The following is a 20,221-nucleotide window of genomic DNA, read 5'->3' as shown; positions in this document are numbered from 1 at the left end:
ATGACCACTGACTGGAATAATTTTATCAGGGAGGTTTGCTAAAAACATCTGGTAAGGTACATGCTAAAGACCAAAATGGAGAATTCAATAAATTACGGGAACTGAAGAGTACAAAAAACAATGTAGTAAGCATGCCAAGAAACTGTTACAAGGCTATTCTAATCTCTACATATAATAAAACAAAGAGGCTGCGTGTCTTTCGTTCATGCTGCATGTAAGCTAATAGACCCAGTGCTACGAAATTTGGTATATAGGTGCATCTAGACACAGGGTTCGTAGCCACATTTTAGTTAAAAAAATAAGCACCTGTCTAATTACATTACACATAACTGCATAACCTTAAAAGAAAAATTAGACTTGTAATTTAAAATATGAGCAATGTAATATTTATTAAGAGAATGAGCATTACATCAACCATGGAAAACAATTAACTTTTTTTAAAAAATTTTTAAATGACAGTTCAATTTACAGAATTAGTTTACAATGAGAGGAAAAAAAACTATGCAGAACTAAACTATATTACGAGATTTAATGATTAAATTTCAGTTCAAAATATAGAAAATAAATAATAATAAGCCATATTAATTGTATTCGTTTGACACCTAATAATAAACATAATTTATTTTTCCACTTATATTAATATTTAAATAATTTAACTTAAATCAAAATTCTGAACATTTTCTAAATTTTATTTAACATTTTATTAAACATTTCTAAATAAAATAAAGTAATTTAAGTAAAAAAGAGGCACATTTCTGAAATCAGAAGATGGGAAATTGCTTCATGCAGTCATACTTTAACAGTAAAAGCTTAACTAAACAGCATACTCGGAAATTGCTGAATATTCCAGATAGTAACTGGAAAAAGAGGAGTGGGGAGATTGTAACCGTTCTTTAGATTTCTCGGCTAAATAAATGATTTTGACATTTCGATATGTGCATCATACAAAAATAGACCAATGGAACTGAGAAATATTCTGCTTAGAAAGCACAGTAAAACTCTTTTAAGTGTTCATAAACAAATCTCAGACTGAACATCAAAATTAATTATCGCTGCAAAATACTGCAAACTTTATTGCGCACGACATGCGGCGTAATTCTTCCACATGTGATATTACGCAATCAGAATCAACAGTTGCGGGTATTCGGAGAATAAAGAACTAAATAAAGGAAAAGAAAGAGACTAACTAATCTGGGGTGTTTCTGATTCTAATTTTCAACAGACTGCGTTAAATTTCCGGAATGGAATCAATCTTCGCTTAGGTTGGGTAGACCGCAAAAACTTTTTGTCCTATTCAATCCAGATTGGACAGTGACAAAAAAAAAAAGTCCTCTGCTTCAATATTAGAGATTTTGCAGAGAAAGGGGAGAACCTCCCAACCTCCATACTGTATAATGCATTGGCACAAAAAAATAATAATAATAAATAAATAAATAAATAAATAAATAAATAAAATTATTTTGACTATTCAATTACTTTCCTTTTATTTAAGCCATTCTGAATATTATTCCTTAGAAAGCTAATCTGTGTAAAAACACACCCATTTTTGGAAGTTTATCAATACTTCAGCAGTTACTGCAACTATATTATAAATATTTATGCAAATGCTCATAATATAAGCATAACGATCATAATAAACACGAATATGAACTGACCACGCAAAACGAGAATGCAAATTATTAAAATCTCGATAGAAATTCAAACTTGTGTAGTATTTGGGTGGGAGGAAAAGAATATCGAATGTACCGGAATTTTCTACCGTTTTCTACCAATTCTTTGACCAATAGAACGACGTGCACCTGTCTGTACTCTTGCGCGCACCATAGGTTACATTAATGTAGAGAAGGGGGGGAGGCAATTTCCGGGAGGATGATTCACCATCTGACGTTGCATATAAGTAAAAAAAGTTAACTTAGTTTCGGCTTTGGTACGGAAAAATGTGCGTTCATTAAAAAAAAAAAAAAAAAAAAAAAAAAAGGATTTAAAAAAAGCACTAGAAGCAAAAAATAAGCACTAAAAACAAAAAAATAAGGGCTTTAAAGAAAAAGTAAGCACCTATAAGGGCCTTTATATTTTATTTTCAAATATAAGAACGTATAAGCACTTTAAAGGACCGCTACGAACCCTGTAAGACAAGAGTCAGTGTACCTCGAAGTGATTTTTTCAAAATTCGAATCAGATTTCTTTTCATCTTTTCAATTTTACCCCATCATTTGGAATAGCTTCATTCTTTTAGAAATGTGGTTTTGGCAACAGTTTTTCATTCAATTGTATACTGGTGACAACTGCTGACTGTTGAAAATCAACATTGTTGCCACTTGGAAAAATAAGGGCAATAATTCTGTGCAGTTTTTAAATTTAATGTTTCTCTTGGATACTGCACGTTTGTTGAGAGAAGGCAATGGGAAGCTGATTAATTTATTTATTAGGATAATTAATATTTGTATTAAGGAATATTGCTTATTTCATTGTAATTTTGTTATATGTAATACTTTTGTTTTAAATGAGATTGGTTTTTCTTTATGAAGTTGTTCTGCAGAGTAAAATTCTGTGCAGTTTTTTAAAATTTAACATTTGGTGTTCCCTTCAGGCATTTTTCTGATACATTTAAAAACCAGACAAAGGCTGGCTGCGCAGCTTCTAGTTATAAAATTAAGGCTGCCCCAATTTTCTTCCATTTAGAATGGCACTCTTTTGGTGAGCTTGTTGTTCCAAATATCCACAAAATACAAAAATTTTATAACTCCAACCTTCAGGTGAAAGGATATTTCATCATTCTAGAATAGTGGTTCTCAACCTTTTTTGCCCCACGCACCATTTTCACTATTGATAACAATAATCTCCCCCCCCTCATTTTCCAAAACTGAAATATATATATATGTACTTTATTTAAAATTATTTTTAATATGTTTTAGAATAAAAATTTATTTTTAAATTCATAAGCTAAAACTAAATACATGTTAAAAAAAAGGTTGACCATATTCCCCTCTGAAACTATAAAATGGCCCCTGGTTGAGAATCCCTACTCTCAGGCACATGCTTTATAAACCCCAAGTATATATGTTGAAATATTTAATATTTCTCACATAAATTTAATAAAAAATAAATATAAATAATACTTTTTACCAAATGGCTTTTTTTGCAAGGGGTTACATTAATAAAGAGGGCAATTGAACAAAAGTTTAAATAATTTAAAAATAAATGCTTACCATGCAATGAACTATGCAAACATTCTTGGGATCCTGCTTCAAATACAAATACATATTTCTACATAATGAAAGAAGTGTATTTAAAGGAGGTGACTTTTTTGAAGGCCAACCAGCTTCGCTAACTTTTGCATTGAACTTGACAGAAGAATAAGCACGGCCAGACACATTATATATGGCATAATGTCCGGAATGTCTGGCATCTAACAAACCTCTGACATCATCAATATGATTTCGATAAGTAGATTCCAAACCCTCAGCAGGGTAAGACATAACTAAACAGAAGATTATTTATTGTTTTTATTCTGAAGGTAATAAAATAACATGTATGCATTTTAACAAAACTACAGGAATGAAACTGAATATATCATTTCTGCTAAACATATTAATCAATTTTGATAAAAAGGAGCGGATTTTGCTATTTTTTTTTTTACATCTCATATATGTTTATAGTAGTTGTTTTAAAGCATTAAAAGAAAGTTATTTCAATTTAATTTTTTTTTCTGTGAAATTCCTTTAAAAATTTTTTAATGAAATGCATTTACAAGCAAAACATTACTGAAAATGCAACTCACCAGCAACTCTTGATGTAATATAATTGAAATCTAAGTCCTGACGAGCAATAGACCTGGGGGAAAAATATATTGATTGCTGACAAATTGAAAAAAAAAAGTTCAAAACATACAGATATTACATAACAAAACCAATGTCTTCTGATTATTATTTAAAAATCAAATAAATGAATTAAAAACATTTTGCAACATTATTTTTGAATAAAAAAATAAAATTATTCCAGAAAAAATAATAGACATACTGCTGCACAGTCTGCATAACTCGTGAAGACTGTTCTTTGAGATTTTTTAAAAAGCTTCCAGCACCACCCTTCAGTGAGCCAAAGAGACCTGCTCCAGCGGCAATATTATTTGCTTGTGAATACATCAGATCTCCTCCCTGAGCTGGTGGAGGTGGTCTTGGTGGAGGAGGTCCAGGTGGAGGTACAGAGTTAGCTGTCTGAGGTTGTTGATTAACCATATGAGCTGAAAATTGTAAATCTAAATTAAAAACTGTAGTAATGCATTCAATATTTAATGTTAAAAGTTAATTATGGTTGTAATAATACTAACTTTTACCCTCACAAGATTATTTGAAAATACAAACAAAGGTGCAAGTATGTTAACCAAGCAAAGCAACAAGAAGGCAGCTCTCACAAACAAAATTTATTCCACAGTCACGTACATTCATACACAGTAGTTAAGCACTAGTAAATACTACATTTCAACATAATCACTATACTCCAAACATTTGTTCCAACAATACGCCAAAGTATTGCTGCCAACACAGAAAAATTAGCTTCAAGTTTCTGAAGATACATCATGCTGCAATGTACACACTGATTATAAATTACCTACCACTCTAGCACTTCTTTCAATGTCTGAACAGATGATCATCGAGTGCCAGTTCTGGTCTAGCATCTTCCCAGTGAAAATGCTGTAATAAATCAAGCATAATGGTAACTGTGTGCAATCAGGTATTGTTGTGTAGCAGCATGACACCTTTTGAGAAAAGTTATTGTCATTTTCTGCAGTTTGTTTTATGCAACTATCCTAGTATGTCATAATTACTAGCAGGATTCAAAGCTGCTCCCCTGGTGAAGAAATCAATCAACAAGTTTGATGGTACACCTATAAAAGCTCATTACCTTACTTTATGAACTGTCTTGGTATAATATTCCTTTAAGATATTTTAACAGAAAAGCCTCAAAGACTAAAAATAGTTTAAAGAACTGTTTATTAGTGAAAGGAAATTATAAATAAATTACTTAAATTTATATTCATTTTCTTAAATGGCATTTCTTAATAAACTTGCAATGCGATGTGAGAATATAATCCACTTATAACTTATTTCACTTTTCTCTTTGAAACTAATTAATTGAGTTACCCTAGAGTTAAAATACCCTTCCCGCAATTAAATCTGAGTACTAATCTCTGCACTAAAAAAATAATACTTATTGGATTTACTTGTGGCTAACAGTTAGCAAACCCAAAACCAACTAATTGAAACTATGAAATTGTTTTTATCATTCATAAGTACCCCCCCCCCCCAAATTCCAAATCATACCATACTTCCTTGCATGCATTTCCCCCTAGCTTTTTAGCACTATGTTCTGAAAATTTAAAAAACATTCATGCAATTTTCTCCTTCCTCAATGCATTCAGATAACAAGGCCCCATAGATTTTTAATTTTTTTTAACATAAGGATTATTTTCATCTTACCACGAAAGATACTTGCAAACTACCCGAGAAGGTCATGCCAAACCTTTGCCTTCTAACTGCTGAACTTTATGACAGCCTAACACAAGAACTGACCAATTACAGTAAAGCAATCACAGACTGGCATTCAATGTATGATTTCACCGACTACAGCTTTACATTCATTTTCTCTAATTATTTACGGATGATTTGGGGTGAAGAACAGGCGAGATTCAAGTTACAGCGAAGTAGAAATGAAGATATTACGATATTGTAATGTTAATATTAGTATGTATTCTTACTGAAATTTAGGTTTCTTTTAAAGAAATAATATTGTGATAGTTACCTAAAGTTTAGCAATGACTGTTTTTCATTACATATGCTCTTAGTGCAACCATTAAAAATTAAATTATCATCCCTTTTGCTTTTCGAACAGTAAAATTCGTAAAAAAAAGATGGAAGGAAATATGGTCATTTTCAATTTCCCATCAAGTGAAAACAAAGCTTTCAAGAAAGGGGTATTTTATTCTTCACCCAAACTTGCAAAAAGAGCCATGAAATGAAATTATATACCACTATGCAATCCATATAGAAAGTACAAAAAAGTATAACCCATATAGACAGTACAGAAAGTTCTTTTTTATATTTACTCTTTTAATAATTATTTATATTTTTCATACACTACTTTTTATATTTACTCTTTTAATAATTATTTATATTTTTCATACACTACTTTTTATATTTATAATTAAGTAAAGTTATAAATATAAAAATTAGTAAGTTAATTAAGATAATATGGAAGATTAAAGTTTTCTATCCCATTTCCATTAAAATAACATCATTTTAGAATACTTCCTCCTCCCTTTCTATTTTTGGTGTGGATCTGAACTTTGTATTTTGGCTGCCAGCAAAGTCAATAAGTACAAAAAGTTAACTATTAACAACTGTTTGTGTGATTTTGCATATTTTCTATCATTTAAAACTGCAAAAAAAGTGTTAAAAAAACTAGAATAAATACATTTGCCTACATTTTCTTCATCTTACCTCTTTCTTTAAAAAGACAGAGAAAAAGGATCATAAAGCCATAAACAGCATGTAAATGAAGTTACAATCTGAATAAGAAAATATGAATCTTTTTCATTATAAGTAGCACATACCAGATATTTTTTCATATCATAAAATAGATACCAAATATTTTGTTATATATCTCTATCAACCTGATGCGTTCAGAGAGAAAACAAACTTTCATTATTAGCTCATTTTGAAGGTAACAATTCCCCCTGCCAAACGTAAGAAATTTCTTTATGTACAAAGAATAAAATAAAATAACACACTTTCAAAACTTTTAATTAACAATACTTAGTCTGAAAACAAAGCATACTGTTATAAAAGACAACAAAAATAAATTTCATTTAATAGTTTTCACAATGTAATGTTGATCACATTACACATTTTTATAGAAGTCTGTCTTCTATGTGTTTCTCTATAATGGAAAAGACCTAAAATTGTGGGCTGAAGTAAATTAAATAATAGTTAAATGTGGTGCATAAGTTTCTAAATAATACTCAGCATCTAGAAATATATCATAAGTAAATCAGTTGCTCCAACTTTGCCAGTGTTTTTAGGAAGCTGTCTTGAATGCATTAAACTATTTCTTTTAAATGACTATGGCAAATATTTTCTTAAATGTCAATCTCAATAAATTTTCAATTACATAGTTTGTTAACATAAAGCAAAAAATATGTTGAAAAATATATGAAATATAAATTAAAACAAGCAGATAGAATACCACTACAACAAAGAATTTAACATAGAAGATAAGAAGCACATGCACAAAATGACGGTTGCCACATTGGAGGCCACTCAGGTTACCACTACAGTACTAAAGACAATGCCTCTTACTATTTATTGTCTATTATTTATTGCCTATTTATTACCTATTTATTGCCTATTTACTTACTATTTATTGGCTATTTATTGCAGTTGGTCCGAAGAATCCACAAGTACCATAAATAAGTACATAGATTCATGAAAAGCTTAAAATTTTGATGATATGTGAAATTGAAAATTAAGAAAAAAACAAAATTATTTGTCTTTGAATAAAACCTTAAAACAATTTATTTAAAAAATGAACATGGAATCACAGAATGTCACTTGCCTGGACTAGATGGATTACTAATGGATGGCTGTCCTAGGTGAAGTGGTGCATCAAGTTTTATCTGCCTTGCCTCAGCGATTTCCTTTAATCGGTCAATAATTTCATTTACACTGGGCCTATCAGCAGGATTAAGTTGCAAAGTACCATCTGTAAAAGAATACTATAAATCAATCTGGTTCCATTATATTTTATTTAATAGCATTTTCAAATAAACTTCACTTCTGACTCATCAGATTAACCCTCCCAGTGGTATAACCAGCTTTATCCAATAATGTTTGTCACTTGGTATATTAGCTTATAATTTAAGATATTTTGCTTTATTTCCTCTAATAATGTAAATGTCATATAAGTAAGTTTATGAAAATATAGACTAAAATAAGTAATTGTATAAATTTAGCTAATAAATGCTATATACATGCCTTCTAGACCGATCCAAAAAAACTTGCACCACTCAGAAGGTTAAGACAAAATCTAATATGCTATTCTCATTGTTATATACACTAAAATTGTTAAACACTAAAATTGGAAAATTCTGGATCGTATTTAGTATAGTTTTCCATTAAAAATTGTTTTGGGCTTCAATGTAAAGTATTACTTCCGGTTGTTTTACCCTATGCAGAAAAATATTTACTAAAACCTATGCAGAAAGCTTAAATATGGAAAAATGGAAATTTTAAAGTTTCATGTAAAAGTTACTGAGGATGATAAAATCATCACACACATAAACACAAATAGATGTATGTCATTCTAAAAATAGTTAAAATGTATTGCGAGGATCCATGTTTATTCACTGAAAATATTTTTTTCCATATGTTGGCTAGAAGTAAAAATAAAAACAAAAAATTAATAATCCAAGTTTAAAAACCAGTTTGGCCGATTTAATAATTCATTAAAATGTCTGAAAATGACATGTTTTATGCTACTTCTTAACATTTAAACTTATAAATGATACTTATTATTTATCAATAAAACATTCTTCATACCTGTTCGGGCATCAAAAAGAACAGTGCAAGCACGAGATGTGCTCATACTTCACCGAGTCTATCTGTAACAAAAGTTGCTATAGTTGCTGTAATCTTGTGAGATATGAAAGAATGTGTTGTGTAAAATTGAGAATACTTGAATGTTATCCCTTTTATTACGTGAATCATAGATTTCTTAAAGAATATTGGTGTGGAAACAAAGTGCAAAGTTTCTTTTTCATACACCTGAGTTGCTATTCTTTTTAATGTATGTTCTATTAGCTTGTGAACTGAATGTTCTACATTCAACAATCTTTTGAATTGTGTGAAAACAAATCTAATACAGTTAAACTTAAAAAATAAATAAATAAATGGAGGAGGGTTGTGTATGAGCTATTGATGAAACAGTATTAAACTGCAGTACAAAGTCTGTAATCCGGACGTCCATTATCCGGAATGATCTATAATCCGGACCTCAAAGCCTCCCAGTAGAACGGTGTTTGAGACACGAGGGTGCCTAGGCCAAAGGCCTTACCCCTTGTAGAACACTTGGTAGCTTCGAAAGATGTAAGATGTAAGTAAATTCCTCGAACAAAATGTGAAAACAACAAAAATCATAATACACATATCAACATCAGTTACATAAATTTTGGTTCTGGGAAGCTGCAAGATAGAAAAAGTAGCATAATAGATGATAAACTGCTACTAGCGGCAAAACCCGTCGAGCTGGTGCGCAGGTCACTTTTGCGGAAATTTAGCTCGTATTTTCATTATGCACAAGAAAGTGAGGAATATTGAAATTATAAACATTATTAAAATAGCATTTCTCATTATTACTTTACCATAGTGATGACAATTTCATTTTTAATTTAAAAAAAAGCTTATACTGAAAATTAATTCAGTCTCTCGGTAAAATATTAGGCACTACACCGAAAGGGAGGGCGCTTCATGGAAGACGTTTTAAAGGAACTGGCTGGTATGCCAGAACTTGGAACTTTGGAGAGGAAAACTTTGAAAACGCCTATGCAGAGAAACCTTTCGCCAGGATCGAATCCCAGAATAAACTACCAGTGTTCAGCGGCTTTTATCACTTGGCCACTGAGGGGCCTTTGTTAAGGACTTTGTGTGTGAAACTGGCCCATATATTCCTTGTACGTGTGAACATGAAGGAAATAACAGAAGCTTTATTTGGCTGAAACAGAGAATAGATCCTTCGAGAACCACCAGTGTATACAGACTTCACTGATATGCCATTACGTGATATTCAATCGACTGAAGGTATGACCTGACTGTTATCAGTACGGGAATACAGGTACAATTAATCTAATAAGAAAGAAGTTGAAACAAAAGGCTACATATGTATCTATATTTTAATTAATATTAATTTTGATTATATCCTAAGAAAGAAAGAGTAAATGCTAATTTAATGAGAGATTTTTTACAAGTTAAATCTTGGTAAATTCTGTAAAACTGTAATTTAATACATTTTTCCACATTTTGCTTTCTTGCCATATTTTGGATTTGCAAATATTTATAATAAAAGAAACATAGAAAGCAAATATATAAGAGTAATTACAACTGATCCCCCTCACAGAAAGTCTTGATTTTATACGGGGAATTAATCTCTTTCCATAAAATATCCATTAATTAGAACCGTTTTGTCACTTTCGTATTTTTTAGTAAAACTATGCCGAATGCAAAAAAATATAAATATAATATTTCAATTTAAATCTGTGATTTTCTAGTATATGCTTGCATACCCTCATTTACATATGTATATATCATATGCACAGGCATATTAGTATGGTTAGCCCTGAAGGACTATTGTTTTCGTTTTGCGATTTTGTGTCACTATAAACGGAAAATCACTTTTTAAGCTGTTGTCACCAAATGTTAGAGTCCTGCATTATATTTGAAGAAATTAAATAATAAAAAATCTACATTATTTATTATGTACATTTCTTGCATTGTGATAAAACAACGGTACATAGAGACATCGAATTTTGTATAACGTAATCATCCTACGAATATGGGCCTGTGGAAGACCAAATTTGAAATTTGTTTTATTATCGATTTCATATTTTGTAAAACTTTAACGAATTTTTGATGAACAAACTCGAGGATTTCAAAGCGAGCAATGGCAACATTGTACAGAAAAAAACATTTTTATCTTATTATATTTTTAGGTCACCAGTCTTCTAAGTGTTAAATACTTAAAATAAATTACTGCAGGAGTAGTCAAAATACATGAATCACATCGAGTTCATTAACTTAGTTTAAAATATAATTACTAGAAAAAAAAAGAGAGAAAAAGAAGAAAATCTGAAAGAATTTAGATTTTAACATTGCACTAGATGGATAAGCTTTAATGCTTTCAATGAGCTTACAGTTTACCTATCTGCTTCTGGACTCCCCCCCCCCCTTTTATTTATTTATTTTATTTTATTTTATTTTATTTTATTTTATTTATTTATTCATTTATTTTGTGTGTGTGTACCTTTATGCTTAAACACTGCTTCATGTTTACAATATGTAATATTCGCAAAATCGCAAAATTTTTAAAAGGAGCATAAATTTAGAATTCCTGTGTGTTAAGTGTTATTAAATTTCATCATCTCTTTCTTCAGCTTTCTCTTGATTCATCATATCAATGTCCAGTGTTCTTAGTAAGCTGAGCTACACAACACTTTTTTGTATTTTTATTATAAACTTTTTGTATTCTAATTTAATTTTTTTTTAAATCACTTTCTTTGCACTTGTAAGTGCATCAAATTCACACATAAAATTCACACACAAAATCATAAAACATTTTAAAAAAGAATATTTTTAGAATTTCTAATAAAGTATATTAAATGCTACCATATTTTTTATATCTGTTATATTATTTCTTTAAAAATAATACACGGTGATAATATTTGGTAGCAAAATCCTTTTATTTACATTTAAATATTACTTTTTTTTATATTTGCTATACAGTGGAACCTCGAGATACGAGTTTAATTCGTTCCAGCATTGAGCTTGTATAACAAATTTCTCGTATCTAGAAACAAACTTCCCCACTGAAAATAATGGAAATTCAGTTAATCCGTTCCACACCCCTAAAAATATCAACATAAAAATCAATGTTTCTAATAAATAACACTGGTAAATGATATAACCGTAGTTTACCTTTATGATAGCTTCTGACAAATGATAGCTTTCGCCACCGACCTTAACTGTTTCTCATTAATCCACACAACAACAACAGCTTCTAGAAGTTTTGGACAGTGCTTGGAAGTAACGGTAACTCCTTTGGCTACATCAAGATTCTTAGTTTCTTTCTTCTTCTTCAGGATAGTGCAGATCGATGTCGAAAAGGCGCAAGTTTTCACCAATTCTGTCACTCTTACACAACGCTTACGTTTATCTATGATTTCTTTCTTATTTTCAATGGACATGGCTTCCTTATTTTTCTATGCAGCACTATCTGAGGCAACAATCTTCTTGGGAGGTATTGTGAAATAATTATTTTGACATTAAATGTAATAAACAATTAATTGACAAGTGCACAAACACATAGATTAAAGCACGCCAAATAAAGCACGCCTATTAAGGATCACGTAGATTAAAGCACATCATGATCTGACGAGGGGAGCCGAACCGATAAATGGCACCATGCATACTTACAGCCTGGCTCATGGCTCGTTACTTGAGGTAATGCTCGTTTCGCTCATACTTTCCTCGTATCTCGAATTTCTTGTATATAGAGGTTCCAATGCATTATTTTTTTAAAAATAGTACATGGTTATAATATTTTGTAGCAACATCCTTTTACTAAGTGATACAGATAAAAAAATCAAGATCAAGATTAACAGCACCTGTTACTAAAAGAGAAATGTAAATATAAAAGTTAAAACTTTTTTTAATTAACTTACATATTAAATCATGCAAGACTTCATAATCTGTGACGTGTGCTGGAATGTTATATTTAGCATTTAATATGCGCAATTTAGCAGAATCTTCAAATGGATGTTCTCTAAAGCAAAGCAGAAACAAAATGCATCCTAAATCCTAAAAAGAGAAAAAAAAGAAAGAAAGAAGAAAAGTTTGTCTATATTTTAAATAACTATATTCATACATTTCATGAACAAAATTTTTAAAATACAATTAAACGTAACAGAAGTAAACAAATTATACTAAAATATTTATTATCAGGTTTCTGCTCAGTTACAAATCAAAATAAAATATTTCTTATATTTATAGAACAAAATTATATGAGAAATAAATAAATACAAAATATTCAAATTTCAAATGTAAACGATGGCTGCCAACTTTCAAATTTGAAAAACTGGGTGATTTTCATACAAAGCGAGGAGCTTCCAGAAGATTTTCATACAAAGCGAGGAGCTTCCAGAAGATTTTCATGGTGCATGATGCTACTTCCATTTAAAAAAAAAATACTCCACACTGACTTAAATTCCCTTTACAATGCGTGAATCAATTTACTGATTTATTTATAATGTGAATATATTATTATTGTGATCACATTTGTCACACAGCTATTTTGATACTACTAACTGAATGACAGTAAAAGATTAAGAAAAATATCCTTCAAAACAGCAATGGGCAATCCTTCAAAACAGCAAAACTAATATAATATAATAACTAAAAATATGTAAATACTTTCACAGCATTTTAATTAGGAAAATGCAAATGTTCATTTATGAACTGCTCATAACATTTCTGGAAATTACTTTGACTGATGCTATACCTCTAATCTTAACACTCAGAGAACACCCCTAATTTATTTTAAGAGAACATACCAACATAAAATTTTAAATTATATAAAAAGCAACTTTAGCTTAGCATGGAGGTTTTCAAGTTTTCCTGTGTCTGGATCATCCTCAAAACCGATAGAAGATAAAATTATTCAAAATGTATGCCAAACTAAGTTTGCTATTTTGCCTTATTTTAGTAATGGCAAAAATTTTAGAATTTAGGAAGACACTGAGCAGCAAAATTTAGACCCCACAGAAATTGCACCAGGTGGCAAAACACCTAGCATAAATAAATTCCTGTGTACACTACATTCAGACAAAAAGATGAATCTTTTAACTTGTCAGTTTTCAAGTTCTTTAATAATAATAAAAAAATTCTACAGATACCTGTCCTGAGAAGATTCGAACCATTTTTGCAATTTTATATGCTTAAGTCTAATGAAAAGAAGAGAAAATAAACATGTTCAGAGAAAGACTTCCAGAATCAAAAACAGAATAAATTTGTTTTCACTGTTCTTTCAAAAAGTCTCGAAAAAATTACAAACTCATTAAAAGTTTCTGATAAGAGAATGCAGAGAATTTTCATTTGTGTCATTTTTGTGGAATCATAGGTCTATAAATCTTGGCTTTAAATCCTTCTAAACCTACCGAGGTGTTCGAGTGTGAGTGATTAAATTGTGCGATTACAGGTCCAAAATAATGTTATAAAACACTCAAGGCACCAAGGCTTTTAGATAGCAAAAAACAAAGATAGTTGGAAATTTTAATGATATAGCACATAGTTCAGCAAAAGTAGTCAACTCAGCTCTGGGGGATAGAGCTGGATTTGCTGAAAGAAATACGACTGTACACCAGCTGTACAAAAACATGCAAGTTACTATGTATCGAAATTACATTAATAAGACCTGCTTACAGTTTTTAGCCTATATAATTTTACTCTATTACAACTAAATTCATGTGGAGTCAATTTTACAAAGCTAGTAGAAGTTATTTTTTAAGATCATTGTATTATTTAAAACTATTTATAAAGAAATTGATTAAGCAGACAACAAAAATACATAGAAAACACCCTTAAACATCAGCAATAAAAATCATTACTTTATAAAATAATAAATAACATAATTTATAAATACACAGATTTGAACACAGTACAGTTTTTAAAAGCAGCATGGTTTTTTTTACAGCATTCTATAAGTCATATCTCAGCTAGAAATTTTAATTTGTGATTGTTTCACATTAAAAGGAATACATTTACAATTATCTGCTTTTCACAGATATGTTCTTACCCATATATCCATTGCCTCATTAATTGGATAATTATTATAGGTATCTAAAATTTCTGGTGGCCTGTACATAGGAGTAGTGTTTTTACACATCTGAAAAATCAGACATATTAAATAGATGATTACATAAAGTTTATGCAAGTACAATTTTTTAATTTATAAAAAAATTTAAAATAATACAAATTTTACATCAATCAAATTTTAAAATTAAGCCACTTACTTCATCTTCAACTAAACTTCTTTGAATAGCTGTCCATGTATTATCAGGAGAATATGATTTTGTAGTAGCACTGCCAAAATCACATAATTTAATTTTCTTATCTGTACCAATTAACAAATTTTCAATCTGAAATACATTAATGATAATGATAAATTTCAAATGAATAAATAAAACATTCTATAAACATATAGTGTGCAATATTATTTCAGAACTATTAATATGGTTCACATCAAAATGACATTATTGCAAATAAATTATTGTATCATATAAAATAATGTTTTCTTCTCTGATACATGTGAATTTCAAAATAATATAACATTCAAGCAAAAAATCACAGAAGCAGAAACAATAATATCTGAGATGAGTATAAAAATACATAAATAAATAAGAAATAATAAATGTCAAATTTCATTCAAAATTGGAATGATACACGGGTGTAAGTTTATGAGACAGCAGTATGATTTAGAAATACTGCAACGACTGGAGACAAGCAGTCAAGGCTCTACTTACAATAACAAAAAAGTTAAAATTTCTTCAAAGTTTGCTATCTAATTGACATGCATTAATAAACCTTATTGAAGATCTCAATAAGAAAACTATTGTTCACTACATTTAGGCATATCTGCAGATTCGATGATCTGTTGTTCAGTTGATTTGATGATCTGTTGTTCAGTTGATTTGATGATCTGTTGTTCAGTTGATTTGATGATCTGTTGTTCAGTTGATTTGATGATCTGTTGTTCAGTTGTTTGATGATCTGCAGATCAGTTGTTCGCAAAAATACAGGGTGAATACTTGACAAAAGTTACAGAAACAGACCCATGCATTTTTTAAAACTATAATGATTGATAATGAAATGTGCTGTTTTCACTAACTTCTGATATATAAAGTTTTCCAGATGCATATTATTGGTCTGGATCTAAAACATAAACAGTAAACCCAAGCCATCTAGCATTTAACCAACCAGAAAGCAAGTATCTGGAATAGTTTACAATTTTAAAAAAACTTTTCCTCCAGAAAAATACGAAAAATTTAGTTAATCAGAGATTTGGGTACTATTCGGTTTCGAGGGCCGTAAAAAAATTGTAGCGAAAATGTATGCACGAAAGCACCAAATCTAGCAAACACGCCCATTTAACAGCGTGCCAAATCTCGTGTATGTGCTGATTTCAGATTGCGTAAGTTTATATAGCTCTATATTTCTTAAGACGCCATTGAAATACTAGTTTAATTTTTAATTCCTTTTTTGATATCCTATGGATTTAACAATTTGGGAATTGCCTATGATGAAAAGTCTGCGATAGAATTTTGGGTAAAGTGCAGAATCACCCACTGCTTGATGTGGTTTTAAGAATTGCACATACTCGGTATCCATGTGCACATCGACCTATTTTCACTTAAAAAAAAATCCTAGAATTGCACAAAAATGGCACTGCGCACACCCTTGACTTTATCTATGTAGACATCGATCTATTGTCACTTAAAAAGTAAAAGAAAAATGACACAATTCCAATTGTTTTTACCCTTGTAAAAAGCGGCAAAGAAATAAGTGGGAGATTCAGCACTTTACCGAAGATGTTTTCAAAGAAAAGGCATCATTCATTATAGAAAATTATGTTTGAACAACCAACGAGATGACATTATGCTTTAGCGATAACTCGGTAACGAAATATTATATGAAATTAACCTTTCATCTAAATTAAAACATCAATATTTAGATAGTTATTTATGTTATGTTATGTAGAAGTGAGGGGTATACTTCCTTTCTTGCGTTAGGATTGCCGCAATTACTTTTGGCAACACTGGCATCAACAATAGTTTGGCGATTTTTTACGGCCCTCGAAACCGAATAGTACCGATATTTGTAATATCATTATAGAGCTCAAAATGCTATTAACGCATATATATTGCTGATAAACAGGGTGACTTAGTGCCAATAATGGATAAAAATGTCTTCACAACACAATCATAAGATGTTTGTTTTGATTTTATGTAAATCCAGTTAATCTCAATAACTGGTTTAATTTTCACAAAGAAGAATATAAGTGCTATTTCTTCCTCACATTTTGAAAAAAAAATATTTAATATAGAGGACTGCATGAAGCGGAATGTTTTCAAAGTTACAGGATCCAGGCATCAAAAAGAGTCACAATGCACGATTTTGAAAACAGATACACAATGGCAAAGTAATATGAAAAATTATAATACATGATTTAAATTTTCCATATGCTATATCCATAATTTGTATCTCTTTATTACTTAACTAAATAAAGAACAATCTGATTATTTAAACGTTTGCAGAAATGATTAGCATCATCTCCAATTTTCATGTTCGGCAGGATTTCATAATCGGATCGGATGTTTTACTTTCAAGTTTATAATAAAACGAATAATGTAGTCGTTTTGCAAAGAGTATTTACAGTAGATGCAGAAAGTACTCCAAGCTGTGATAGGTTAATTTTAGTTACCTTTTTCAAGCAGCGTTATGTAACATGGGAAGATTTCGAATTTGGGAGAAGAGATGAATATAGGGAGAAGAACACCATTACAAAATTATTATAGATAATTTTGAGGTCGCAAATCGCATTTGTTATATCTTACACACACACACATATATATATATATATATATTGCAGCCCCACAGGCAATTTTTTTGAATTTAGAACCAAGACCCTCCAAAAAATTTTAAATTATTAAAGAAAATAAAAATTATTTACAAATATAGGAAATGCAGGACTTAATAGTCAACAAACAGCCTTTCGCTGACAGTTGAAAGAAAATTTCAAAATAAATAAAAGTCATGAAAATCATTAAAAAATGAAAGAACACAAACTGATATAGTTGAATTAGCATTCTCAGATTTTTAACACCTTCAGGAGGCGGTGCCTGTCCATCCTAAATTAACAGAGGTAACTAAATATGTTATACTAAAATTATTTGCTGCTGACACTACCCCTATATATTTAGTTTGCCAAACAAAAATTAAAACCAAGATTCAAATTGAAATGTAAAAGATATTTTTATGCGGGATAACATGCACAAAAAATGGCTTAAAATGGCCACAACTAAAAAATTGTACATACATGAAAACTATAAAAATATGTAAATAGCCAATAGCTACTACAAAAAAATCTGGAAGATTGATTAAACATTATACAAAGTTAAAATTAATATTTGTATAAAAATTACAAATTTTAAAACAAAATTGGCCTAGTTAAAATGGAACTTATTCTTTTTAGCTGTTACCACAAAAAACCTTGGAAAAAAATGAGGGAAGAGACAAGTACCTCATTTTTTTCAACGGACATTTTGAGTTAACAGCTAAAAAGCGCTAAGTTTTTTAACTAGGCCAGTTTGTGCTTTAAAATTTTTTTAATTATTATGTGGATATTAATTTGAACTTTGCATAATGTTAAATTAATCTTCTCATTTTTTATGGTAGCTACTTGCTATTTACTTAGTTTCCATGTGTAAAAAAATTTTTAGTTTTGACAGTTTTTAGCCATTTTTTTGTGCATTTTACTCTATATTATTAAAAATATCTTTAATATTTAATTTTGAATCATGGTTTTAATTTTAATTGGGTATACTATATGTGTAAGGGTCCATAATTTTGAGGAGAGCAAAAAATTTTAATATAAAAACTTCCCTCTGCTAATTTAGGATTAGACAGATGCATATCTAGTGGATCAGACATGGTTGTAGTATCATGACCTGATTTTACCACCTCCTGAAGACATTAACCCTTTATGCATAGTGGCCACACCCTGAAACCCCCAAGTTTTGAATTTTTTTCTCCTCTTCTTTCCGAAATTTTTGAGTGAAAATCGATGAATTACTGATCTTTTACCTCTAAATAACACAAAATGACTGTAGAATCATATTTTTTAGATCTCTGTACTTTAAAACAGATGCCTTTTAAAATTCGGTTTTAGTGAGACAAAATAACTTATTAATACAGTCAAAAGTCTTTAATCCGGACTCGTCGGGCGATTCCAGATTACCGGATAGTTTATCCAACAGATGGCAGTATCTGCCAAGCTCCTTTGGTAATCGCCAATGTGCATGCACTACCTGAGTGTAGAAAAAAGTATGTTGGAAGAGAATGAGTTTTCGTTAAGAATGTTGCTGCACACTTTTCGCTGTGTAAATAAACGTATATTTTTGTAACATGGATGTTCTTTACTCTCTAATGCGAATCACTAGGTTATTGCATGAATCCCAACTGACTCAAAATCCATTTTCAAAATGTGGATCACCACAATCTCAATACAGCAAAGCACATCATGGCTATCTAATAGGATGGATGTCTTTTCAAGGGAAAATGGCTCACATTAATGGTACATATGGAAGAAAACACATGAATGCCAGTCTTTTCACCAAAATCTGGTCCTGGCTTGAGCTACCAGTGTTCAAGAATTCTGACCACATGATTTTTGGTACGTAATAGAAAAATAACCCCCCCCCCCAACACACACAAAAAAAAAGGTCTGAAGCTCTACAAGTTCAGTGTATATTGCAAAAATTGTAGGATTTTAAATACATATGAACCTAAGAATTTTAAGTTCTTTCATTAAATTAATAAAATTCTGAATTTAAATTTTTGATACTAAATGCAGAAATAATTTCTTTAAAGGTTTTTATTCAAAGTAATATTACAATACCAAGGTATTTAACAAGTGACCCAATATGAATAACATTTCGTTAAGAATAAATAAAGTTTTGAACTGATAACAATGCAATCCCCCTCACAATTTTTCAATTTTAGCAAGCTTTTTAATAACTAAAATTAGAAAAAAAAAAGGAAACATACTTTTAAATCCCTATGAATAATTGGTGGCTTCTGAGAATGCATATGTTGAACTGCAGAACATGTCTGATAAAAGATTTGGATGACTTGTGCACAAGATAAAGGACTTTGTCGTGCATTGATTGCATCAACCAGTGGACCACCTATAAAATCACAGATCTGGATGATAAATTAAAACATATTTAAAACAAAACTGCAAATTAAAAAATATTTTAAAAACATATTACTACTATTACCTTCATCAAAAGTATACGGAAAATCTCCAAGAATTCTATAAATTTGAGTTTGTGAAGTTTTATTAAAATTATAGCAGATTATTAATATCAGAAATAAAAATTTCCATTATTATGTTCCTATTCATTAACCCTTTGTGTGAAATATCATTAAATAATCACTGATTTATATCAAGCACACAACTTTCATAGAATATAAAAAATGCTGAAATTAAGTATAGGCAGCCACCTTTTGAAAGTGACCAGCATTTCTGAGGATTTAAACTTAGAAGATAGTCACCTTAGAATGATACTGAACATCTTCCTTCTAAAATGATCATCTTCCCAGACTATCCCAACTGT

The 20,221-nt window shown here is 30.1% G+C and overlaps 1 protein-coding gene across 1 annotated transcript in view; it reads right to left on the bottom strand.

Moving 5' to 3' along the window:
* Positions 1-20,221, bottom strand: part of aux (cyclin-G-associated kinase) — a 113,214-nt gene that overhangs the window by 60,952 nt on the left and 32,041 nt on the right. The window contains exons 5-12 of the mRNA XM_085816562.1: positions 19,650-19,789; positions 14,837-14,962; positions 14,620-14,709; positions 12,491-12,626; positions 7,615-7,761; positions 4,021-4,243; positions 3,782-3,834; positions 3,210-3,481 (exon numbers count right to left, since the gene is read on the bottom strand). Of these exons, the coding sequence (XP_085672688.1) occupies positions 3,210-3,481; positions 3,782-3,834; positions 4,021-4,243; positions 7,615-7,761; positions 12,491-12,626; positions 14,620-14,709; positions 14,837-14,962; positions 19,650-19,789 (1,187 nt within the window). The remainder of the gene's footprint in view (positions 1-3,209; positions 3,482-3,781; positions 3,835-4,020; positions 4,244-7,614; positions 7,762-12,490; positions 12,627-14,619; positions 14,710-14,836; positions 14,963-19,649; positions 19,790-20,221) is intronic.

Source organism: Stegodyphus dumicola, chromosome 5, assembly GCF_044657685.1.
Source record: "Stegodyphus dumicola isolate Sdum_Otavi_A_Nest chromosome 5, ASM4465768v1".
In the NCBI taxonomy this organism is placed as follows: Eukaryota; Metazoa; Arthropoda; class Arachnida; order Araneae; family Eresidae; genus Stegodyphus; species Stegodyphus dumicola.
The sequence above is the reverse complement of the archived record's forward strand: the minus strand, read 5'-3'. Positions and strand labels throughout refer to the sequence as shown.